Source organism: Passer montanus, unplaced genomic scaffold (genome assembly GCF_014805655.1).
Source record: "Passer montanus isolate IOZ18808 unplaced genomic scaffold, ASM1480565v1 scaffold16, whole genome shotgun sequence".
Classification (NCBI taxonomy): domain Eukaryota; kingdom Metazoa; phylum Chordata; class Aves; order Passeriformes; family Passeridae; genus Passer; species Passer montanus.
The window spans coordinates 6618576-6643588 of NW_024363160.1; the positions used below are offsets into that span (position 1 = coordinate 6618576).

The 25013-nt window shown below is 44.6% G+C and overlaps 2 protein-coding genes across 4 annotated transcripts in view; one reads left to right on the forward strand and one right to left on the reverse strand.

Annotated features, from left to right (window-relative positions):
* Window positions 1–305: 305 nt before the first annotated feature.
* CRH (corticotropin releasing hormone) lies at window positions 306–14315 on the forward strand. Its single transcript, XM_039703111.1, has 2 exons — window positions 306–614; window positions 1360–14315. The coding sequence occupies exon 2, from the start codon at window positions 1375–1377 to the stop codon at window positions 1906–1908; it is 534 nt and encodes a 177-aa protein (XP_039559045.1). The 5' UTR covers window positions 306–614; window positions 1360–1374; the 3' UTR covers window positions 1909–14315.
* The window catches only part of TRIM55 (tripartite motif containing 55), a 35487-nt gene continuing 13927 nt past the window's right edge, over window positions 3454–25013 (reverse strand). The window contains exons 5-12 of one of the 3 annotated variants that reach the window (XM_039703108.1): window positions 23778–24011; window positions 23105–23127; window positions 22885–23009; window positions 21847–22070; window positions 19724–20011; window positions 17370–17460; window positions 16980–17108; window positions 4403–4539 (exon numbers count right to left, since the gene is read on the reverse strand). In XM_039703108.1, coding sequence (XP_039559042.1) covers window positions 16981–17108; window positions 17370–17460; window positions 19724–20011; window positions 21847–22070; window positions 22885–23009; window positions 23105–23127; window positions 23778–24011 — 1113 coding nt within the window. In that variant the 3' untranslated portion in view covers window positions 4403–4539; window position 16980. Of the gene's footprint in view, window positions 4540–16979; window positions 17109–17369; window positions 17461–19723; window positions 20012–21846; window positions 22071–22884; window positions 23010–23104; window positions 23128–23777; window positions 24012–25013 lie in introns of all 3 variants that reach the window. The other 2 variants (XM_039703110.1, XM_039703109.1) reach the window with 2 other exon arrangements.

Here is a 25013-nt window from a genome sequence, read left to right on the forward strand (position 1 = left end):
GCGCCGACCCGCCGCAGCCGCCCCGTGCGGGCGGGCTCGGAGGCCGGGGGGCCGGGAAAGGCCGGGGATGGAGAAGGAGATTGCCCGGGATAGCAGCCCCGGTCCCGCCCGGGTCGGGTCCCTCCCCGCGGGCCGGCCCGTGAGTGGAAAGTTTCCCCGGAGTGACCTCTCATAGTACGCGCCCGCTAGGAAATCTCATTCAAGTATTTTTGTCAATGGGGTGGGGGGGGCATCCTGCGCCCCGGCCCCCGGCCCGGCTGACGTCACTGCAGAGGCGATAAATATCTGTTGATATAATTGGACGTGAGATTTGGGGTTGCGATAGCGAAACTCGGCCCATCGCCGCTCCGACGGGCCCCCATGATTTATTCAGCAGTAGATCGGGGCACGCAATCGGGCTGTCAGGGAGAGCGTCAGCTTATTAGGCAAGTTCTGCGTGATTCCAGGAGAGGGTCTAAGCTATAAAAATCCCGCGCCCCGGCTCTGATTAGTACCAAATCTGATCCCAAGTTCGCCAGGAGCCGGCTCCGAGGGAGAGCGAGAGGAAGGGACGCCGGGCACCGCCGAGTCCCGCCGCCGCCCGCCCTGCCCTGCCGCTGCCGCCGCCGCCCCAGGTAGGAGCGCGGCCGCGCCCGGGCGCGCAGCGGATGCGCTGCCCTGCGCCGAGCGGGGCTGAGCGTCCCGCGGGATACGGGGAGCTGTCCTGGCCGGACAGGGAGCGGGGAGGTGGGGAACGGGCGCTCGCAGCCCACAGCTGGAGGGGAGAGCCGCCCCGCCACGGGCACCCCACGTTCCCCCTCTCCCCGGGCGGGGGAAGAGGCGCGGGTGGCGAATACGCGTGGACGCTGCGCAGGGGCTCAGCCCAGCCTGGTCCCCGGGAGCCGCTGCCGGGGCAGATCGGAGCCGCCCCGGGCAGCTCCGGGGCTGCTCCGCGGGGCTGTTCTGCATGGAGCGGCCGCCTCGACGGCGCGGGTGGACGGGCCGGGGTGAGCGCGGCCGGGGGTGCTGTGCGGGGAACGGAGGGGAGGGGAACGGAGCGGCGCCTTCAGCACCGGGACAGCGGCGGCGGGGACGCCCCCTCCCCGGCCGCCCGCCGCCGCCGCTCGGCTTTGTAACCCGAGCCGCCCCGGGCAGCTCCGGGGCTGCTCCGCGGGGCTGTTCTGCATGGAGCGGCCGCCTCGACGGCGCGGGTGGACGGGCCGGGGTGAGCGCGGCCGGGGGTGCTGTGCGGGGAACGGAGGGGCGCGGAGCGGCGCCTTCAGCACCGGGACAGCGGCGGCGGGGACGCCCCCTCCCCGGCCGCCCGCCGCCGCCGCTCGGCTTTGTAACCCGACCCCCGTCCCCCGTCTGCCCCCGCAGGTTTGGGCCCCGATCATGAAGATCCCGCTGCTGGTCTCCACGGGAATCCTGCTGGTCGCCCTCCTGCCCTGCCAGGAGTGCAGAGCTCTCAGCAAGAGCCCGGCACCCGCCCCTGGGGCTCTGCACCAGCCAGATTTCTTCCAGCAGCAGCAGCGACAGCAGCAGCAGCAGCAGCAAACTCTGCCCGTCCTGCTCCGCATGGGAGAAGAGTATTTCCTGCGCCTGGGCAACCTTCACAAGAGACCCGTTGGCTCTTTCTCCGCCTCCTCCAGCAGCACCAGCCACCTACAGCCCGAAGCCTCCGCCAGCAACTTTTTCCGGGCGGCGGTTCAACAGCTGCAGCAGCTGCCCGAGCGCTCGCCGGGGAACCGAGAGGACGGCGAAGCCGAGGGTGAGGCGGTGGAGAGGGAGAAGCGATCCGAGGAGCCCCCTATTTCTCTGGATCTGACTTTCCACCTCCTGCGAGAAGTCTTGGAGATGGCCCGAGCCGAGCAGTTAGCGCAGCAAGCTCACAGCAACAGGAAACTGATGGAGATAATCGGGAAGTGAAACGGCCCCTCCCCGCCTTGCCAAAGAGATTCCGCAGTTAGCACAAGAATAATTACACCGTCCGATGTACCATAGTGCTGCTCTGATGTCATCTCTTTATTTTTATATAGCTTTAAACCTAGAAGGGCGTACTCCGAACAGCCTCTGTCCCTTGACTAGCATGCACAACCGTGTACCAAGTGCAGAAACACGAGTGTCGTTTGTAACCTCCCTTACCTTTATTTATTTCTCCATTTCCCAGTTATTCTAGTGCCATCGCTACGTAGGGATGTGTGAGCATTGGAAGAAATGGTGCCAAGAAGACAGAAAACTTTTCTGTTGGGGGCAGGGAGGTGGGAGGGGGAATCTCTGTAAGCTACTTTCAATCCACTTTTTTTTCCTGTAAACATTTTCACAATAAAACATCTTTTCAGCGCTCGGTCGATTTGGTTGTGTAAGAGAATGTTTAATATTTATATTTTTAATAAAAGCTGCAAAGTAATGGTGCCGTGATAGACTTTCTTGCCTAGACGCCTGAGAGCTGCTCCTCCTCCCTCAGCGCTTACCGGCGCGGGGGAGCACCCCTGGCCCTGGACACCCAGAGCCGCGGGGAGCCCTGGATCTCCCCCGGGGATGTTTCCCTCTCTCCTCCTTCCCGGGGAGCTCCGTCTCCGCGGGCTCTCCCGCTGTCGCGCCCCGACGCCGCCGGCCCCAGGCTGCTCCCGGGAGCGGGGTGTCCAGGGCAAATCCCAGAGCTGCCGAATCCCACCTCTGCAGCCCCCCGAGGGGGCTCCCTGGCTCCTGCAGCCTCCTCCCGCCGGGGAGCAGCGGTGGGAAGGCGGTGAGGCGCTCCCGCATCTCTTTTGCCTTTTCGCATCCTCCCCGCACACAAAAGGACAGATTCCTCCCCGCTTCGGCTTCCCCCGTCCCGACAGCCGTGCCCGAGCGGGGTCCCTCCCAGGCACTTCTAGGGAGGCTGCAGTGGGTGTGGAGAAACTTCCCGGGAGGAGCTGGGGGAAATCTCCAGGACGACTGGGAGAAAATAGTAAATCCCTCACCCCGAACCAAATCCCAGGGAAGAGCTGCTCCAGCAGCCGGAGGCGATGCGGTGGCGGTGCTGGGCGGCGCTCGTTCTGGGCTGTGCGAGTTCCAAAGCTTTTCACGGAGCTCGCCTGTGCAGCCTCCAGAACTCTCGCAGGAGAGTTTTCCAAGGAACGTTCTCCAGGGAAAACAGACACCAGCGAGGGCCGGTAGCAACGGGTGTCCGGGAGAGGGCTGACCCCGCACAGCCTGCTAACCAGTCTGCACTGCCGGCTCACCAGTCCTGCCGGGACACAGCGCAGCCTCATGGCCCCACACAGGCCCCTGCCAAAACAGAGCAGCGAGGGTCTGCTGGGGATTTGGGAAAGATCCACACGTAACCCTAGTGCAGAGCTTGACACCTGGTCCCCTATGGCACTGGGCGTCCCGGCAGCCTGCCAATCTCTTAAACACTGCTGAGTGTTGACACCCTACTCACAGCGACAAAAACCACAGAGTTGCCTTCAGTACAGCTTGTAGAGCCTCTTTTAAGACACAAATTTCATTTCATTTGGTGGCTCAACATCTGCAATGCACATGGAACAGGAAAGCCAGCATCTACCTTTTCTACAGCACAGCACAGGGACTTCAAATTAAACCTTGAGTGAATACCTGTGACCACCTTATCGCACCCTGGTTTCATGTAAGAACATGCCCTCTTTTGTACACACACCGATGGCTGAGAAGACACGGACACAAGTTATGCCTGGACAGACTGGGCAGCACTTCAGCAACTGCCCCACATACTCAGAGCTGTGGGGGGGGTCTTGGCCAGTGCTTTGGATAAGTGTCTCTTCCTCACTCCTGCCACTGGGAATTTTCCTTACAAATAATGTGTTTCTGCAAGCGTCATCTGTTGTGGTGTAGTAGGAAGAGCAAGTGCAAAGGAAGAAATGGCAGCTTCCTTCTTCCCTCCCGTGTTCAGCCTCCGCAGCCTGGGAAGCACCAGTACTGTTAGACACAACCCTGACTTGGGGCTGCCAAGGACATGATAGTGTCACTGAAGTCACCAGCACTGACAAGCGGGGACACAGGAGGATACTGAGGAGAAACACTGTTTTGGCAAAGGATGCTACTAGAGAATATCATACCAGTGTTTTAGCTAAGAACATTGGTGAAGTGTTTACACCTACATGGGGATGTGCCATCAAGTGAGTTACAAAACACTAGCAGTGCTCAGCCTAAAGCTGTAGTGATGCTTCTTCCCCCTTGGAAGCAAGAAAATATTGGAAAACACTCTGACTACAATACATACAGTAATCTGTCCCTATGCTCCCCTCCCTCTCAGGTCTGTCAGTTCAAGGGTATGATGTGGAGGTCAGCTGAGTTCCAAGGAATGAGACCTGCTCGGATGCCCCTTCCCAGGCCAGTTCTGTGCTGACTGCAGCCAGGCTGCCTGTGCTCACGGTCCTTCTGAGGAGAAGCACACCAGAAGCCAGCCAGAGTGAGTCATCACTCATTCAGTGAGTTCAACCACGAGAAGGAGAAGACATGACGAGCCGGCTCGTCACCCCTCTCACTGCTCACGGGAGCTTCCTCCACTCGTCCTTGAGGGTATGGCTCAGAACCAGTCTGCAAAGGAAGGAAAGGTTGATAAATGGAAGAGGAAAATGTGAATTGCATTAAAATCCATAAGATTTCACAACATGCAGGGAAACAGAATGAATTGGGAAAGAAGGGAAAAGGCAGGGAGCATGGAAATTTGGGAAGCTAAGACAAGACTTCTAACACCAAAGAAGTCAGAGGGACTCTTGCCATGACCAGTGTCTGAGGAAGGATTATGCTGGGTGAGCGTGTCGCATCTGTGCAAAGGGCTTAGTCCTGAATTGGACCTCTGGAATATTATTGCACTGAAGGTGATAAATGCCTGTTCAGAAGTGATCCTGAGCCAGCTTGGCTTGTGTAGCTGGGCCTCCAGATTGATGTGAACCAGAGCCAAATGTTATTGCCAGTGCATTGCCACTCAAAATGATACTTGTTCTGCTGTTATGAAATCTGCCTTGGAAGTGTTTTCTTTTTCTTTTTTTTTTTTTTAAGTCTTCTAATATTTATTTCACTTCAGTTTAACTCAGATGAGGATCAGGAAATAAATAATACAGAGATATAAACGTCAGTTTATATCTGTCTTCTTTTTTACATAGGTGTCCTACACTTACAGTTCAAAAAGGAATCTGGACTTATATACAATAGCTGCTATTAAAAGAAATTTCTAAAATTAGTTGAATAGTTCACAGACCAGTGCAATAGGCAGAAATATTTTACTAGTTCCAGATCCCTTTGGCAAGGAATGAAGACTGCTTTGTGATAGGATCAGAAATCCTATTAAAGATAAAATATATAAAAATGGGTGATTTGCTAGCTAAGGAAAGCCTTATGTCTTCATCATTAAAACCACAATTTAACTTGCAATATACAGGATTTTTTCCCCTTTGTACTCCTAGATCCACACATACATTATTGTACATTCCTAAAATTAAACCAGCCACACCACCAGTCTTCTTTGTGCAGGGTTTTAGCTTACTTTTGATACCTCAGCATGATCTCAGGTGAACTATTTGATATCAACATACTACTCAATAGAGGGCAAATGATAAAGAAGTATCCTATAAATTCCAACATCTCAGTCATTCATAGAATTGTCCTAAACCAGAAAGTTACTTAAGCAGTGTTTCTAATAGATACATCCAGCAACAAACATTGAAGCAGGGATGCTTTTGAGGAACTGAAGCATTGGTGATTTTACTAAGCATTTTTGTAAGTACTTACTGTTGAAGTGTACTACAAGAATAAGTAAAAACTAGTGGTGTGTTAAGGATAAATTAGCTATTGGGCTTCATTCCAGTTACTACCTATTTCAGTGTCATCAACAAACCAGACAGCATGAAGGTATGAAAAGAAATAGATCCCTGTTTATTTATATCTAATTAGAGTTCACAGTGCCATTTTTATCAATATCCTTGATTGCTCTAAATTGAAAGAGCCCTATTAATTTCAATGAAATATTATGTGAGAAACTGCTTTACTATTTGAAATGTAAACCAATCTTTGACTTAGATTCATATTTTCAAAACAGGCACTCATTGCTACTTACTGCAAAACCCAAACAGGGATCTCGCAGTTAACTTTTGCTTGCCAACTTTATAATGTATTTTATGGAGACCACAAGCATGGGGAAAACATGGGAGAAACAGCTGTCTACTTGAATGCAAAAGCCCATTTCCAGCAGTGCTGGTGAGAAGGGCTGTCTCCCAGGCTCATGCAAAAGTATGGTAAAGAATTGGGCCCAGGGGGCCAGATCTTCAGCTGGAAGGCAGCTGATTATAGAAGGTCTGCCTCTCAGCCCTGGAAAGTGCTGATTGCAAATCTTTCAACCTGACTACACTTAAATACATGGCTAAACTCTGAGTTATAAGACATTTGGTGCTCTCTTCATCTTGGCAGATGCAGGAGCGTAGGTGGTTTATTAGTCTTTTGTGATGCTGAAAATTTTGCCTTTGTTTTTGGAAGGGCAGTCAGAGTGCCTGGACTAGCTAAGAGCAATTTTGAAACTGGTTGTACAATTGTGTGCACCAAGGCCTCAGCAGGGTGTGTAAGCAGGCATGGTCCTCACTTCTCACCCTGTAAAAGAATAGGACTGGCAAGAGGTTTAAAAGACAAGCCATTTCTCTTCTGGTGCAAGGAAGACTTCCTTTAGCACTTTCACTTGCTGTTCTAACTAGCCACTATCCAAAAATTTACAGTAAAACAAGACTAACTTTGAAGCAAAGAACTATCTACGAGTTTAAAGCTATGCTGAGTGTTTAATAGGATTTGGACCCAAGATATAAGAAGAAAGAAAGCACAATGCAATGACTTAGACTGGCAAGCTGACTGCATTACCCTGTTAACCAGTGCTGCTGGTACTGCATTTCAAGCACAACAATCTTTGTCTGCATCACTGCCAAAATTGTATTTCATAATGTGTTAACTCCTTCATATTTTGCTGCGATGACATCTTCCTCTGTCAGCAAAACAATGTTGGAACTCCAACACATTCCCACTGGGTTTGGCTGGGTGAAGCATTTGCTCCTGCACCTTGCTGCGCTCAGCAGGCTGCTAGTCTGCAATACCTCCATGTGCCTTTCCAAAACCAATCATTTTCCATCACGCCCAGCCAGGAGTGAGGCAAGCACAAAACTGACAGTAGGGCCATTCCTTGGCTTTTAGGCTTGTGTTTTCACACCTGTGACACTTCAGTGTTTGTCTCTGAATCACACAGTGACTGAGGTATGCTCTCTTAGTGTAAGACAAGAAACCATCAAAAGGTGCCAGCAGCAACTTTGTCCGTGTTAATAAGTCCATTCTTCCCTTCCAACAGCAGCCCACACAACTCAGAGTTATACAGTGTGCTGGAATTGTCCAAGACAAAGATTTCAGCTGTAGATTTTACAGAAAAAGACCTGTTTTGAACCACCTGTTTTGATTGTGAAAGACAATGCAGAAACAGGTCTTTGGGATTAAGACGTGACCGCTCTGCAGGTCCTTGTAGTCTCATGCTGGATTATCTTGCTCTCCCTGTTACTGCAACCCTACTCTGCTCCCAGAGGAAAGCTCACTGCTGGGCATGGCACAACCCTTGCCACATGCCTTTAAGACAGGCCAGATTCAACACTTCATTGTGTCTGTCCATTGCTATTAGGTAACTTGTCAAGCTTCTGCCTGAGCTTTATCTTTGCCTTGGAGATCTCCTGGGTAGGACTTGTTTTTCCTAGAATAACAAGTCCCAACCCTTTGGGTCCCTAAAAGTAATAAGGAATAACTAAAGTGTTTACCTCAGATTACATCCATCACATTAGGCCAATGCTGAGAGAGTGCTGAATACTTACACTTTGATTTATGTTTTCCCTTGTGGTGTCGAGTGACATCAGATGGTGCTTTCAATAAGCACCAGGAATTTTCACCAGGCCAGCTCATGGAGTGGGGAGAGAAGTACACCATGCATGACTGATGGTTGGTTTTGTTTTTCCCATAAGCAAAGTCCAGGCTGGAGTTTACTTGCCAATTCTGTGGAGGTGCTGAGCAACCACAACTCCCACTGAGCAGCCATTCAGCACTCCTCAGCATCTGGCACGCTGGAATTTGCATGAATAAACAGTATAAGGATCTCAGAGTTGAGCCTGATGAGTCGTTTCAAAGTTGCAAATATTCAGCATCTTTCAGTATTTGCATCTATAAGCAGGACTCTACTTGAATCTGTGTAAGGTTCTTGTAAAAGGGTGTGGGGATGAGGAAAGAGGTCAGTGGGATGGTTTGTCATAACATTTTCATTTATTAGGTCCCAGAAGTTATCCTGTTTGTGCTGGGGGAAAATATGTAGTCTAGACCTTTCATGTATTTGAAATACAATGAAGTCTTCACATTGATTTCTGCTTTACCAGCACTAACCTCAGCAGCTTTTAGGCACAAAGGCTGGGATAAGTATTGACAAACTTTAGCCATCCAGAAACAAGATTCCCATTCAAGCAAACTCTGTTCATCCCCTCTAATGGGAGTGATCAGAGAAAGGCACAACCAGAGGGTGATTTGTCCCATCTTCAGAGAACTGGATTGCTCTCTGGAGGTTTCACTCTCTACAGACACTCTGGGCGACTGGGTTAGAATACATCTGGCTTTTAAGCAATGATACAAGAAAGATTCCAGCCAAGTATTTCAGTATATCAAAACACTCCTTGATAGGAATTCAGAACTCTGACTGCAGTATTATTTTACAAGATCACAAACTCTTAAATTTAGGAAGCGGGAAGGAAAGGTGAAGGGCTGAATGGCTTCATAATCTACTTTAATGTAGATGGATGAGGTGGTTGGTTACAACCTATATGAATATTTTCTGGAGCAACAATGCTACCCAAAGAAGGTTCTGCCCCTTGGATCCCCATTCACCTCTTCCTGCTTTGGTTCCATGGTTCACTGCCCTTTTGGATTGCTGCAGCTCTTTGAAGGGCTGTGCTGAATGGGAACGTCACTGGAACAACATCAATTTTTTTACCTTTTTATTTTGAGGTGAAGGAAGATATTTTTAAACCTGGATCATTTGAATGATTTGATTTCAGCACAGCTCAACACACAGCTGCCTCAGCACAAATGCCCTATAAGTGGTGGCATCTGGGAAGCAATAAGAGGCAGGGCCATTTGGCAAAAAACTCCTGAATCACCTTTTCTGCCAGAGGAAAAACTGGATCCACACCCTTAGAGGCACATGAACTACCCAGTGCCTTTGCTGCCTCCTCTTTATCCAGCAGGAGAGCAAGGGTGTGAATTTGTTAGAAAGTGTGGGTCTTGGAGAGAGAAGCAGTAAAAATACAGGTTTCTTGCTTCCGTGATTTCTGTAGCTTCAGAAAATGAGCTAGAAATTAAATTTAATTCCCATTTTTAGCTGGCTTGTTTAGAAACAACCCCCAGTGTTGACAAGAACACGCACGATTAAAAAATGCTAGCTGGTTGCAAAGCAATCACAGAATCTGTAGGCTATGTTTGTCTGCCTCAAATGTCAAGTGTTACACTGCTGGCACTCAACACTTCCAGGCAGCGGAAACAAAGGGAGCACAACAGGTTATTTTTAAATAGTTTAAACTTTAGTTCAAGCATTTTGTTTTCATATTTTTATGCAGTCTAGCTCCTTCAGCATAACACCTGGCAGCTGTCACGTATATCACAACAATATTGTTTCAAAGCTAAGAGGCTGCTTATTTTGCATGGATCATTTTTATCAGTGGGAATCAACAGAGCATTCTCCAAAATATTTGCTACAATTACCTGCCACAGAAATACATAAGGTAGCAGACAAAATTATGTGCACAGACAAGCTCCATCAGACACAGAATTAGACATACCACTCTCTTAATAGTGGTCAGTAATGAATTTTAAGTCCATCGGGAGGAAATGCCTTTCTTCAATAGATCATCAATATATTACAATTAACACTTTGTGAATTATGTCTAATGCAGTCTCATACATAATGACCTCAAAGTGATAAAATATATTTCAGAGGAGAACAGCCCAATTGGCTTATTTTGGTATAGGTTCCATGCATCTCCAACGGGACATGGAAGTCCAGACACTTGAACCTGTGGTGGAAACTGCATTAGAGCATGGTGTGGGAGAGCAGCTTTCTTCTCAGCATTACTTGGGACAAATGACATACAGTTTCCCTATAAAAGTCACCTTTTTTTTTTTCATAACTCAAAGAAGAAAAGGCAGAAATAGCATACTTGTTTAATATTTGACCCACTCCTGCACCTCATTGATCCAACTTTTTATGGAGAGTAATTAACTACATATTTGCATGAAATCTAGTCCTTCTACTGGCCAGGAAAATGAAGGAAACCCAACAGGAGAATCTTAAAAACATGTTAATATTAAGGCTGCATGATCAGAACAGCCTGTCCTGCATCTATCCACACTATTCTTCATTCCTTTTGGAGTTAAGGTTTTTTGGGACCTCCTGATTAATCAGCCTTTTACCATTGCTGCTCACTTCCAGCCCTGCTGGAGAACTGTCTAGCAAAGGAAGGATCCTATTGAGAGGCTGCAGGAGTAAGTGCTGGTCACGTAGTACATGCTGGTCACCAGTGCCAGGAAGCTACTCATGAATACCAGTTGTTCCCTCTTCCTCCTACTGCTGCTTTGTCACACAAATAGATATGAATTCAGATTAACAAGTTAAATGTGAAGTAAAGACCTTCCAAGAACTTCTCCACGGCAGTAATCAATCTAATCTGCATTGTAGAAACTTTGCTGTTAGCTTTCAGGGAGAAGTAGCAAAAATAGTAATGGTTTAATGTCCTGTCTCTGTCAGACAGTCTTTCCTTTGACTAATGTGAACTTTTGTATTTCAAAGCTTTTTCTTCCTCTGCAAATGGAACTTTTGGAAATCCTATGAATGACACAGTGGTAGTTCAGGCTGTGATTCACCCTGGAGCTCCATTTGTGGGATCAGATAACAGAGCCAGCATAGCTTTGAGGTGTGTAGACATACACATCCCATGCTTGGAGGCTCATCCCGTGCTCTGTCATTGTGAGTGACTGGCTGACCTGGCTCTCGTAAGCCTGCAGGGGGTGAGAGTGGTGTACATGAGCTGTGGGCACAGCACAGCCTCTCTGAGACCAGTGGAGGTGCAAAAAGCCAGATTGTCAGCTAAAGCAACCTGCTGCCATTCCTTAAAGCCACCACATAACAGAAGAAGAAAGTCTTGGCCACAGTTCCAACATTTTTTCCCCCTCATCAGCTGTTGCTGCTACCACTTTTTCTTTGTGTGCTCACTTTTCCATGTCTCCAGTTGCCTGAATCTGCTCCTTACTGCAACCACAGCAACTGAAGCTGTTATCCAAGCTATGACTCCACTCCAAAACTCCAAAATTGCTCAGTGAGTAGCACTGTGATTGCCCAGATGGATGTCTGTCATGTCAAATCTCACATTGTAATCTCTGCTTGCCCGTTAGCAATGCTGGCCTGCTTGCACAGCACTCGGCCAAGTGATGAGTGAGATATTAAATCGAGTTTCCTTCTGTCCATCTCACACTGTTCCCTGTGAAATCCAAGGAAGTTGTGATAAATTCTGCTCTTAGAGCTTTGGATTCAGTCACAGTTGTTGACAGGGTATAGAGTACAGATTGCAGCCACTGCCACCAGAGGCAAGTTTGGAACTGACCTGCATCTGGGCAGGCACCAGCTCAATTTTTCTTTAAAAAGAAATTTATTTATTTTATAAAATTAAATTTTGAATTTGTCCATAAATATAAAACCAAATGTATTTTAAATACAAATATTTTGCCAGATGTTGAAGAGGCTCATCAGCACTAATGGGGGAAATGACAGCTACATTTTCTTGGTAAGGCATTTTGTAATAGAATAAGTCATACAGCAAGTGTTTCATCATGAACGAAAACCACTTCTGTGTACAGAAGTGCTGAGCCAGGAGTGCTCTGAGTGACTGATCTGTATTTCGATCACCACCTTCAGTGGCTGAGATAGACTCAGGCAGATTTTATAGGGTGCTCTCTAAATTGAAAAGAGCAGTAAGAAATTCAGATCACTTATCCCCCAGGACTGTGAGATCCTCATTCTCTTCTCAGTCAAAGGCATGATGTCTGTTTGACATCTGTAGCATGGTTTGAACATCGCAGCACCTCTTGGCTGGCAGCCAGGGATAACAGGGTTTTTTAATTAGTCACTGGGCTCTTACTTAATGACCTGAGGAAAATTGCAAAGATGCCAGGAATATATATCACCTGAAAAGAGATACATGACTGAATCATCACTGTTTGATATGTCTGTCTCCCCATTTTCCATTTAGTTTTGGCTGCACATGCAGGCCCCCTGGTCTTTATCTCCATGTTCAAAGCACAGTCGGTGGGCACTGCAGGGTGCTGCATCCAGCCCCTCGCCTGCTCACAAGCCTGGAAACCCTGCCAGTGGAATGATACCCTGCCCAAACATAGGGGGTCAGGCCCAGTTAACTAATTATCACCACTGGGATTTTCAATCAGATAGGCTGGCATTTAAATATTGATCCATCTGTAATGGTTACAGGACCGCCAGTGCTGCTTTCCAGAGGTGAGTGAATGGCTGCACTGAGAGCCTGGGCTGTCTCAAGGCAGTAAGGTAACTAACCAAATAGTCCAAAAGCAGATGGTTTGTGTAGTTGTGACAAACATCTACCACAAAGTGATGTAAACCAGCAACAGTTCATCTGTGATTAAGAAATATTTTTTGTTTACATTCTATTTTCCTTTCCAAACTCCTTAACAATGAGCAGAACAAGTGATGCTTGGAGGAGGAGGCTGAATGGAGGTAGAATTCAGTATTTAAATGAGCTAGTCATAGAAAGACAATGTCTAGGTGAGCCTGGCTTTGTATTAATTTCAACAAGAAAAATAATTTTGTCAAAACTGTCACTGTGGAGATGCTTTTACTAGTAATAGACTGAAAAAAATGAAATATCCATAAATCAGATGATATCTATGACTCACCAGACAAACAGCAGAGCAGACTATTTGAGGGAAAACTTCAGGTGAAGTATTTGCCACTCATTTTAATTATGAGAAACTGTTGTCTGAAATCTGGTCTTAATGCATTGCCCTCACGACTCATCACTGCTGTCTCTGAATCACCCAGATAATTCTCAAAATTAAGGGAGAGGGAGGTGTTAAAAGAGGAACAATCAAGACTTTGCTGATGTCCTCTGCATGTATTGCCAAACTGAGGGGAAAAATTCACTTGAAGCACAAAGTGAAGAAACAAAATGGAAATTTACAGGCAAAATTTACCACCAACTGAACATCAGCCTGAATGGCCACAGATGTAGCTGCTGTCACTGAGTCCCAACTCACTGAGTCAAACTACTGAGAAGCAAAGGCAGGATTTCTTGGTTGTTAACCGAGTTTCTTGCATCTAGTGTTTGTTCAGGTACAGGCTGAGTGCTCCCCTCCACCCCACCCCCCCAGTGAAATTTAAGAGATGTTTAGAAAGAAGATTGAAACAGAGTTTGATTTGGGCTTCTACACCAGCTGATTCAAGGGTCTCCTACAAAAAACCTCAGCTTCATGGAGGACAGATTACTCATTTTCATTCAGTCAAACCTTGCAGATTTTTTAATGGTGCAGGAATAAACCCATCAATTTTCCACCTAAGAAAAGGTAAAATACAGGTATATAAATACCTAGGTTGGAAATATCAAGTTGATTTTTGCTGTCTGCATTCCTGGATCTCTCATAAGCACTAAACACACTTGTTGCAGGGAGGAGAGAGCTTTTGGAGCAGCAGCAGGAAGAGCTGCAGCAGCTGGAAGAGAGCTACCTGGGCCATGCCTGTGGCTGATGCTAATAAACTTCTTGTTCTGCTCTGGGGGAAACTGTGGAAAGCTTGTTTTGGGAATGGGGACCATTTCTTAGCACCATTCCTGCAAGATCCAGCCTCACAAGACTGCCTTCTCTCGAGCAAGAAACCCCTTTTGGAACAGCTGGCTTGAAGTGGCTGCTTGTCTTCCTTACCTGAGCAGATTGGCAAGACTGAGTTTCCAATTTGGTGAAGAGAACATTTCTTATTTGTGTTCTGCTGCCATGCTTGTGCAAACATTCCAGAGCAGCGCTGTGCTAAAATGTGGGACCCTGCCTTTTATACCCTGATGGAAAAGTGGAGGTATGTGAGCAAAGAGCACAGCACAATCTCTTGGCCTGATTTTGGTTTTCAATGATCTTATTTTGTCCATGTTGTCTGCATATTGACAGGACAACCAATCAGCTGAAACTTAGCTAAATACTGACCTGTCTGATGTGATTTGAAGCTATCTCATGAAAAAAAAAAAAAAAAAGGATCACCAGCTGAAATTGAAGTATTCAGCAGCAGGGCAAAGAGAACTACAGTACATGAATACAGAGAAGACTGTCCTTATGGTAATTCTGGCAGATGGCATAAGGTTGCAAGCAAGTAATAGAAAATTTTAAAACTAATGAAACAAGATTAGCATAGGCCATTCCATTAGTATTTCTCCTCCCAAACAGTTCAGTCCTGATTATATTTTATATCCTCGTGGAATTAAAGCACTATATTTGCTGGCTGCAAAGGAAAATTAGATCAGGCTACTGTTTGCAGATGATTAACTTGCATTTCATTTCAGACTAAATGTATATGCTGGAGTCCTTTGGAGCCACAGACAGACTCTTTTCTTATGGGGAATTTGAGCAGCAGGATGCAGGGTCCAGTACTTCATCTTAGGTGAAATAAACTGGGTAACCACAGACACAGACAAACCAAGACTTTCACGAACGCTCCCAAATCTATATGGTTTCACTGCATGAGAGATGTTGCCAACAAAATATGATTAGGGAAAGCTGTGGGACTCCAAGATCTCTTTCTCCCATGCACTGGAAAGGGCTGCTTGCTAATGTCTGTGTCACCCACCACTAACACACCCCTCCCCATGGTGGCAAGGCTGTTCATTCATGCTATTCCTGCTCCCCGTGCTGTAATAATTTGCTGCTGGTTGTCATCTCCAGAGGCTCAGATCTCCCCAGCTTTAGACACCGAACAGAGGCGGCTGGGCTGGGAGCAATGTCACCTCACTCTCAGAAGGCAGGTGGGAGAGGAGCCAAGGGAGAAGCAGCAGCTGCTGCTGAACTTGCTCTTGCTGGAGATGCCTTTCCTTCTCCATCAGAGGCAGAAGCAGCCCGTGGTGACCACACTGCTGACTTCAGCTCTCCCTGAAGGAGGATGAAGCTGTGTGATGCAGAGTTACCTATTTTGTTCGTGCTGAATAATCTTCTTTTGGCCCTTCTTACACCAAGCAATCTGCACACCTGTGGGCTGTGACTCCTGTTGCCTTATCCCTGCTCCCACACTCTGGAGGAAATTTATAGATGCATCAAGACAATTTCTTAGAGTGAAATGACCCTTAAATAAAGTAAATGTTGGGAATTAATGGGGGAACTGATCTCTTTTTGCTGCTGAAAAACAATGAATTCCCTATTGTTGCATTCTATTAAAAGAGCCTGAAAATAAATTATATGCTGCTCTTATGATGACAGTCATGCAAATTTATATTACTATTATAAATAATTATACAGTTATTCAAAGTAATTTTGTTATTTAACTTTTGGGGCTTATCACACAAAGGAACAAGGGCAGTGACCTGATCTTTCATATGAAAAATAAAGACTCATAAACTGTCTAACCAGCCACTTCACTAGGCATGGAGAATAAAACCATTTTTATGCAAATAGGATCTGAGACCAAAATGCCTTTTTCCTTTACCTCCTTTCTACTTCATTATTAAATAAATCATAAAGATGTCACTGAAGACCACATTGAAAGAGGTCTCAAATTGTAGAAATAAGAGCTTTCTGCCTTTGTCTATTTTTAATTTCAAAAGGTATTCTGAATTAAAAAAAAAAAAAAAGAGAGGGGAAAGAAAGCATAGTGCTCTTCATATGCCTGATTTCCCAGGAATAAAAACAACCTCTATGTTCTTAAATAATAATACAAGTTTTCAAAACCAGACAAAAGTAAATGAAGATTAAACTATGATCCATGAACTTGAGATTTGCATTGTCCACTGCTTTTCAAATTCAAATTACTACCAGACAGTGAATCTTTTTGCTAATTAATGCAGCTAAAGTGTAGATGATAACTTCTATCCTCTCCCTTTTTATTTTTTTAATCGAGAGATATTTTTCAGTCGTAGTGCTGGAAGTTCTGTACATCAAAGCTGAATAATAATTTGTCCTTTTTCATAGATGCTCCATATAATGTACAGGGCTGAGACTACAGTGCAGAAAGTGAGCAGGCAAAACCAATCACCTTTGTGTTGAAGAATAGATCAACATTGAATTTTTCTGTCATTTGAGCAAATACCCAAAAGTAATTACAGTTGTTTTGAGTCAGAGGTTTTTGGTTTTCAGTAAATAACATTAAATATCCCAGCTGTAATACAGAATTCTCTGTAGATCAGTCATATCACACTGAAAATGAACACACATGTATGTCTTACCTAAGAGGGGCACAAATTTGAAGCTTGAGGATAGTCATGGATATTGTCTACCAAAAAAAGGGGTTATTCCAGAAGAAATGTTATGGAATATTCAAGGTTTAGATTACAGAGTTTGTATTTGGGACAACTTCATTTGGTAGTGAAGTTCTTTGTCCTTGATCTTGTGGGTATTTCAGCTCTTAATGTGACCTAAGGAAAAAAAAGCCTTTGTCTACACTGGGTGGGATTCCTGCAAATGCTGCATTTCAGGGCCATGATTGGTGCTCCATGCTCACTGGGAATGTGCAAGAGATAGCTCTGAACACTGGTGGGACCTGAAGGGAATGTGGGGTGTGCTGTGTGAGCTGGGGTGTGAGGGGACCCTTCCCACTATGTCCATGGGGACCTCTGGAGAGTGGGGCTCGAGCCATCCACCCAAGGGAGCACAGGTGGTTTGCTTTCTGTGGTGATCCTGGCAGCAGGATTATTCAGTGGATTTGTTTTCCTGACCTTAACCCCTTTGATGCCAATTATTACTCTCCAGCTCTTCCTTCCCTGCTTGTTGGACTGGAAAAGCTTGGTGTTCTTCACATCTGTCAACCAACAGATTCTCCATCCTGCCGGTCATCTGAATAGCAACTGAAATACAAGCCCATATATCTGCAAGAGTAAATGTCTCTTTTCATTTTGAACCAGGGAGATGCAATATTTAACCATGCAGGAGTAAGCTGAAGGGTGGCATTTGTGAGGAGGAAGAAATGATTTAGGCAGCTTGTGTTGTGAACTAGCATGAGGTTTTTGGATAGGAAGAAAGGGGAAAAGCCCTTTAAAGCTATGTAGGAACATCACCAGATACACTATTTGAACTGTTAGTTAATGGTAAAATGAAATATTTCCTACCCATGAAAGTACAAATCATGTATTGAATCAGATTCCAAAGGCGATGTAGTATGATAAGAAATGCCAAAAGTGTTATGCAGAATGCTAACTCCTGTGAGAAAATAAGAAGAGTGCTTCACCAGTGTTGTCATCACATGAGCTAGTCATTAGCACTATGTTCCGTGAAAAAGCTCTGTTTCCACAGCACTTTTCCATGATATACTTTAATTAGAAGAAGGGAGTAAATACAGTGGTGTGAAGAACATCAGCTGGGGTTTAAAAAAAAAGGGAGTATAGCACTTCAGAGTGGGTTGAGTAGAATCACATGCAGGAAAAATACAAAGTTGAAGTTCACATACTTGAAAATGATCACTGCCCCATGACAGCAGTCATTTCCTTTGTGACATAGACACATCTCAGCTCAGATCCTTAAATCTGACCACAGCATCATCTCATGGCATCACCCTCACTCGGTTACTCTTTTTCTATTCTTCTGCACATTTCTGCTTCTTGTGCTTTCCCATCTCTTGCCATGTCTCCAGCCTATTGGCAATCCCATCCTCAGCTGTTTCCCCTGCTCCTTTCTCCCACATCACCAGAACCATGAGCTACTCTTCTCCACATCCTCCTCCTCCTTCCAAAATGCCAGTATCACCTGTGATCTGGGAAAATATCGAGATGCAGCAACCCCAAACTCACATGCCAGCAAGAACTGACATCTTTCCTATGTGCCTGTTTTGCTCCTGGTACCCAATGAAGAAAGCTGGGTACCAGGCTGCTGTCATTTTTCAGACACAAACACAAGTTCTGTTCCTTTTCTTGTTGCTGGGGCTGAGGGGTGCAGACCACATTTAGGCAAGCTCCCAGAAAATTAACCTAGAACAGAATTTTCCTACCTATTGTGAGATTAGGGTGCTTGGTCATCAGTGTAACTGATAAGAGGAAACAGCACCAATAAATTTCACTGTGAATTTACTTTTTGCCAGCTCATTTCAAATATACTTAAGAAGAAAATGTCATAGTAGATTTCATAATTTTAAAGTACTTGTGTTTTTAATTCCACTCAAATATTCTGACATCAAACCCTGACTTGAAAAATTAGCCACAATTTAGTGGTCAAATGTTACTTTTGTTAAGAAAGTCAGCCACCAAATTCAAGTATCACTGACTGAAACCTCTAGCAGAGGATAAATGCCCCTTTTACCACATCTCTGAGAACTCCTTCTTCTAACTTTTTGCCTGGCACATGATTGTTTATCTATTGTCATACAATTGTTGACTATATAGTTGCTTATGTATGCTATATAGTCATCTTCAAACTTAAAGGAAACAGCACGAAATCCTTAATATCCACTTTTTCTTTCTCTCTCTCACACACACAGACACACACACAACCTTCTCTCATTGCACACATACAGGTAATTGCTTTGTTAAAACATGCAGCTAGAACGTGTAAATTACGATGGTTTGATTTACAGGGTGCTGCTCATGGGCTGGTCACCAGACACTGGAGCAGGACCTGGTGCAGTGTGCAAATCCTTGCACAGCTCCCTCAACTCTGTTCCTTGTATCTTTGGGCCACGTGGAGTTTGTATACATGTGCTGGAGGAGGGTTATTCAAATTCAGGTTATACCAACTCTAATGTTGTCATTTTAAGGAAAACATCCTCCTGTGCTCAACACATCAGTATCTGTTATCCCATCATGCTGCTGAGTGTCTAACCCTGAACTGAAATGTATCATCTTCATGCTCTCTTTTAATCAAGTCTCAAGAATCCTTGGAGCAAACCCTCTGCCACAGATCTGAACCCAGGAAATCACACTCCTTACTGAGAGGCAAGCAAACACACAGGAAGGCTCTGGGTGTTTGCACAGCTTTGTGTTCACATGGGGAAGCACTCCAGGTGCAGCCACAGAGCTGCAGAAGGCGAAGCCAAGCCATAGCTGCTCAACCAGTCACGGTAGGACAGCACATACACAGATTGTCAGCAGGTGATGAGATAAATCTCAGGCACAGGATTTCTCTGCCACTAACACATGCAAACATCTGATGTGCAGCAACATCACCGGCCTCTCCAATAGTTCCTGTGCGTGAGTAATTTGGATTACAGCTGGCACAAGCAAGGTGCACTGGCAGGTAAGCACAAACAACCACCAGCATGCTGCTTCGAAGCTATAGTCAGCCTGTCACACATTGAAACCATCTACAAATCCAGTGGATTTGCTGAAACGACAATTTGTGCTGTTTTCATATTTTTGAAATTGTTCTTATTCTTTAGCATGCAGAGGAAAATGAAGTCACATTTTCCTTAACAATTGGTGTTCCCGCCTTGCTGCACGTCACAGCCCTCTGGGGTGCCTTGGGGAGCACTGACCTTGGACGTCGCTGCAGTGGCATTACTTTCCTTACCACTCCCTGGTGCACTCTCCTCGATTGTTGCTGCTGTCGGGGCTTCTGCCTTCTTTGCACTTGTTTCCAGAGAAACAGGAGTCCCTACTTTCCCCAGCCCGCTCACCGGGCTTGAGCTTGGACTGCTTGGTTGCCGTGACTGGGACTTATACCAGCTAGGGTAAAACAAGGGATCGATGGTTTCTGCTGTGGCCGGCACTTGAGTGTCAGACTCGGGAGTCTGTTGAGAACCACTTGGTGTCACAACAACATCCTTAATCAGGACAGATAAAGAGAAGAACAAGCAGAGTGCACCACGTTACCTTCCTGCTGTAGTCACATTGTTCTGCATGTTGTGTTAGATATCACTGCAAGGCATAGGTTTGTCCTACTAATATGATCTGAAAGAATTGCAATCAAAATGCAAAGCAAAAGCAGCTATCATTTGAATAACACAGACAAGAGAAAGAAAATAAATGAACCCAAAACCAGAACAGGAGGGTAGAACTAGCTGGGAAGGGGGTGCTAACTGAGAAAGGAATGAGCAAGGGGTTCATCAATTCAGATAAACCCTCAATTCAATTCTAAAAACTTAAGATGTTCTGCATAAGATTCTCATGAACCCATACCAGCCATGAATGACAGATGTAGGTACCTTCAAATGGCTTGGTGGGTTTTAGGTTAATAATGCTTTTGCCGATGAGTCTGTTGGTAAAAGCAGTCAGAATAAGGGAATACTGGAGAGAAGCATTTGCCCACAAGCCTTGCCATCAATGCTGTAAGCCAAGCACTGCTGCTCTGCCAGGAACAGGAGCAGCCAGAGGAACTGCACCTCTCTACCTGCATCAAGATTTTGGGGTTTCTGCACACACAGTCTGCTATCACCACTGCTTTTCTGCCTTGCCTTTTTACACCAGAAGACAAAAACTCAAATACAGGTATCCCCCACACCACAACACACACATATGATGTCTGACTCCCTGCCTGACTATCTCCTAATGGCATTTTACAATTTCTAGAGCAGAATGCTGTACCTGTCTCACTTAAGCCTTAGAAATTAAAGAATTCATGTTGGTGGGCAGAATTGCTTATGCCTAGTTCTTGTTTGCATAAAACCCTGCATCAGTCAGGGGACACAAGTTTAGTTAATACTGTGCAAATCTTCAATTTTTTATTTAATCAGTAAAGGCTGATTTAAGAGCATCTTAACATGACTGATGAAAACTCACACATTTTTAGATCAAAGAAAGAATGACTCTATAGCCTTTATTTTCACTTGTTTTACGCGGGGAGCATGCTACAATCAAAGATTTCTTGTTTTCACATAGGCCTCCTCAAATACATTCACAGCAGCCTTTACCCCTCAGCAACTTCACTGAGTAAATTGTCTAAGAGGAGAATTTGGTGAGTTAATGGTATGCAAGGCAAACTAAAGTAGCACATGAAGTATATTTTTAATGTACATCTTTTAGAATATGCAGCAATTATAACCTCATTTTAATCAAATTCCCTAAGAAAAATGTTGGCCTAAAATATTCACACCTTGAACCTGTTTGCTGTTAGGTTGTAAGAGGCAGTTTCCTCTCAAGTTTGGTGTATGATATTTCTGCATCTACCTAGATATTTCCCAAAGATGATCAGAGCAGAAAGCAGCAAGTGCCATTCACAGAAAACAGATTAAAAGTATAATCTAAAAACTGGTAGTGGAAAGCTTCCTAAATCCAGAGGGAATGCCAAATTCTCTTAGTATAGATATTTTAACAGTCATCTCATTTATAACAGTTAGTCTGAGTTAAATCACAGCAAGCAGAACATTTGTTGTAATACACTTAACTCCCAAACAGAGTCTTTTTTATCACTTATGTATCCTATATATATCTTAATTTATCTAGCAGCTAATTTTTTGCTTATCAAGTGACACATGCACATGTTGAATTAAAGTTGCATATATGTGTACAAGGGCAATAAATAATTTTTGCCTCCAATGCATCGACTCTCTTAGCCCTGCTCCTGAGCTATGGTGCCCACAGGACACAGGGGAGCATTTCCTGGCTCTGCCAGGTGCACTCAGCAAAGCTGGCATGGCAGTGGGGCAGCAGAGACATTTACCTGACCAGCTGGAGCAGCCAGCACTGGTGCTGGAGTGGGCTCAGCAAGGGGCTCTCCCCCTGCACTCTGTGCTTCAGGGTCCTGCTGAGGTGCTTGTGCTGCTCCCTCTGACCCTTCCTCTTCCACCTCTTCCTCCTCTTCCTCCTCTCCTGATGACTCTGTATGGACTTCACCCAAGCCTTCGCCATCCTCTGTCTCCTCCTCTTCTTCTTCTCCCTCCTCCTCTGACAAAACAGGTGTAAAATGACAGGATGAGCACCATGTGAAGATGGCTTCAGACTTTAAGTAATTAAAAAGCCATTTGCAACTGCATGGCAAAGTCACTGACAATCTTCTGCCTGGCAGAGAGGGTGTTGGTGAGGAGCTTGCTCCCACCAGCCTGGACTGGGCACTGCCATGGATCCGCCAGCAGGAGCTTTGGGGCAGGGAAGACACTGAACACACATGCTGGTTAAAATCTTAAGCTGGCCCTTTCCATGGGAAGTAGGACAGAAATTCCTGTCAATGCAGTTATACTCATGAGGGATGTGCAGAATGTTTTGGGGAGAGGCTTCCTGGGATCTGGCACAATCTGTCATGAAAAAAGTCCTTTTTCCAGTTCTAGGTATATGTTTGTTTTAATGCCATTGAAGCTGTCCTCATAATTCTTTACTGGGTCAGTGCTTTGGAATGCATGACTGAAAGCTTGAGATACCAACATGCCTAAACCAGACTGTCAAACTTGGTCAAACCACTGCTTTTGTGCCATCTGACAAATCCTGTGGACTGCAGTCATGGCTCAGGTTGTTTCCAGAGCAAGGCCTCTAGCACTGGATTTTCTTTTGTATAATCACACTAGTTATCCTACAAAATTTGCAGGGCTTTCCTAGGACTTCAGAGAAATAAACCTAGATTTTATTATAATTGATACATAATGCTCTGGTTACATTTTGGCACAGAGAGAAATATCTGATTTGAGGTTTCCTGCTTAGTACCATCATGTGAATCACACACAGCTGCTATATAAGAAAAAAAATTTTGGTGAAATAAATTATATACCTCTGTCAAAATCAATTTCTCGTATTATTTTTTCTTCTCTACTGAGGTTCACTGTGAATTGGTTCATATTCTCATACCCATCCTCTATTTTTTCCATTTGAAATCCTTTAGAAGCTTCAGTAATTCTAAAATAGAGATTGGTTATTGGCATTGGATTTGAAGATAAATTTATAAATTGTAAGTGATTATAAAAAGAAGAGTCTCAAGTTTAAATACTTACTTTTGTAGCAATGTTTTGGCATTCTGTGGAAACAAAAAAAATAACTGACTTCTTAAATGGTTCAATTTTTTCAGAGATTTTATGCATTGAGAAATAATTCTTACAATGGCAGTTTTAAAAAGTACTAATAAGAATTTCATAAGTGACAGCCATGACATCTAGGAATGAGATTAAATTTGATGGTAATTTCATGGTTCCCTACTCATCTCTCTTAAATTTACAGTAAGAAAACAAAAGAAAAAAAAAAGTAAATGTATCAAATGTAGCTTAACACATAAATTATTGAAAATTAATGATTTTGTCAATTTACAAATGAAACCTATAATTTCCAGAAGTTCATGTACACATGAACATATTGTCCCACCACGGTATTGGTGGGAAAATAAAGATTACCTGGAAAATGTTTGGATTCCTATTTCTTCTAAGGGGACCAGAAATTCATACACAGGACAGTATATTTTGTTGCAAATAGCAAATACTCATGTTCTTGATTTGGATACTATTCACAAGAAGAGCAGTTATTTGTCTGAGCTGATTCAGGTGTTTAAAAAATGAGTTTGTGTTCATGTTCACTTGAAGATAAACTCAGAATGGGCCTACAATTGAGAAATGCTTAAATAATATACCAATAAACCCATAATTCTTTTCCAAGCTATATTTATAGACTTTATACCTGCAAAAACACGGCCATTTCTGGTTCTTCCATGAACTGGATTCCTGATTCAACCAGTTTTGACACAGCTTCCAAGTGATCCGCATATTTCTTCATCAGGGAGCGGACGTGTTCCAGTTTCTCCTCTTGGGTTCTAGTGATTATTTGTGTCATCTCATTTTTTCTTTCTTCCAGTACAGAATAGAGATAATCAAATTTTTCACACAACTGTTCTTTCTGTCGTTTGCAGCATTCCTGTGAATCATTTGGTTTATGTTAAACATGTTATGTTCTTAAAAGGGTTTCTATTTTTACAGTTACTTGGAAGCATTTTCATCAAAGAAATTCCTCTTTCTGAACAGTGCAAAGGATTCTGAATGACCCCAGAGACTTTTATAATTTTCAAAGTCCAAGCTGTTGGAACAAAAGTTTAAAAACTCTTCTCAAACTCTGAGTTTCAAGCCACTGAAAGCCCCCAAACAGGTTATTGTATAACTTGTGAGTCTGCTAAAAAAAGTAAAAAGGTATTTATGATGTCTGTAGTGATACATCAAAGTCTGCAGAAAAAGTAAAAGCTCCCACCGTATTAGCAGCTGGGTCCATTTGCGTGAACAGAATGGTTTTAAAAGGAGCGAGCATCTCAAACAGCTCTGGAGAATTTTCTTTTTCTGCCAGAGTACCTGGAACAATCCTGGCTGGGCTTGATTTTCACATACGCCCTCTTAGACTCTATTTGGACAAGAAGTGTCCATTATATTCCATTTACTGTGCGCTGAATGAGGTAGAGGTTCTGCAAAGAAAATGGTGTGTGACAGAAGCACAAAGACAAGAAGGAGGAATCAGATTCCAACCATATGCTCAGGCCCTGATTTTCACATAGTTTCTTGAGACACTTCTATTGTACCTCCAACCAGACAGCAGCATCTTTCACTGAGTTAGGACGATGGGTTTTATGACTGCTGCATTGAGCACTCTCTTAAAAAAACAGACTGCACTTGTGAAGGAGGACTTATGGGGAGGAAATGGGGGACAGATTATATATAATGTCTGAGGACTACCAAATAGAAGTACTTGAGTCATCTGTGTGCCCCAGGGCATGACTTTATTGTGGTTACGACCTGGTTGTGGATGGTGGTGATTATTTAAATCTCTTTCCTAGGAACTGAGGTGGATTGATTCCTCATCTTTGTCCCTTGAGGCATAATGCTGAGATTCTGGCAGCACAGGATTATTAACAGCTCCACAGAACTTTAGGTA

Coding starts and splice junctions, on each gene's coding strand:
- CRH (XM_039703111.1), top strand. CDS start 1,375: ATGAAGATCCCGCTGCTGGTCTCCACGGGAATCCTGCTGGTCGCCCTC.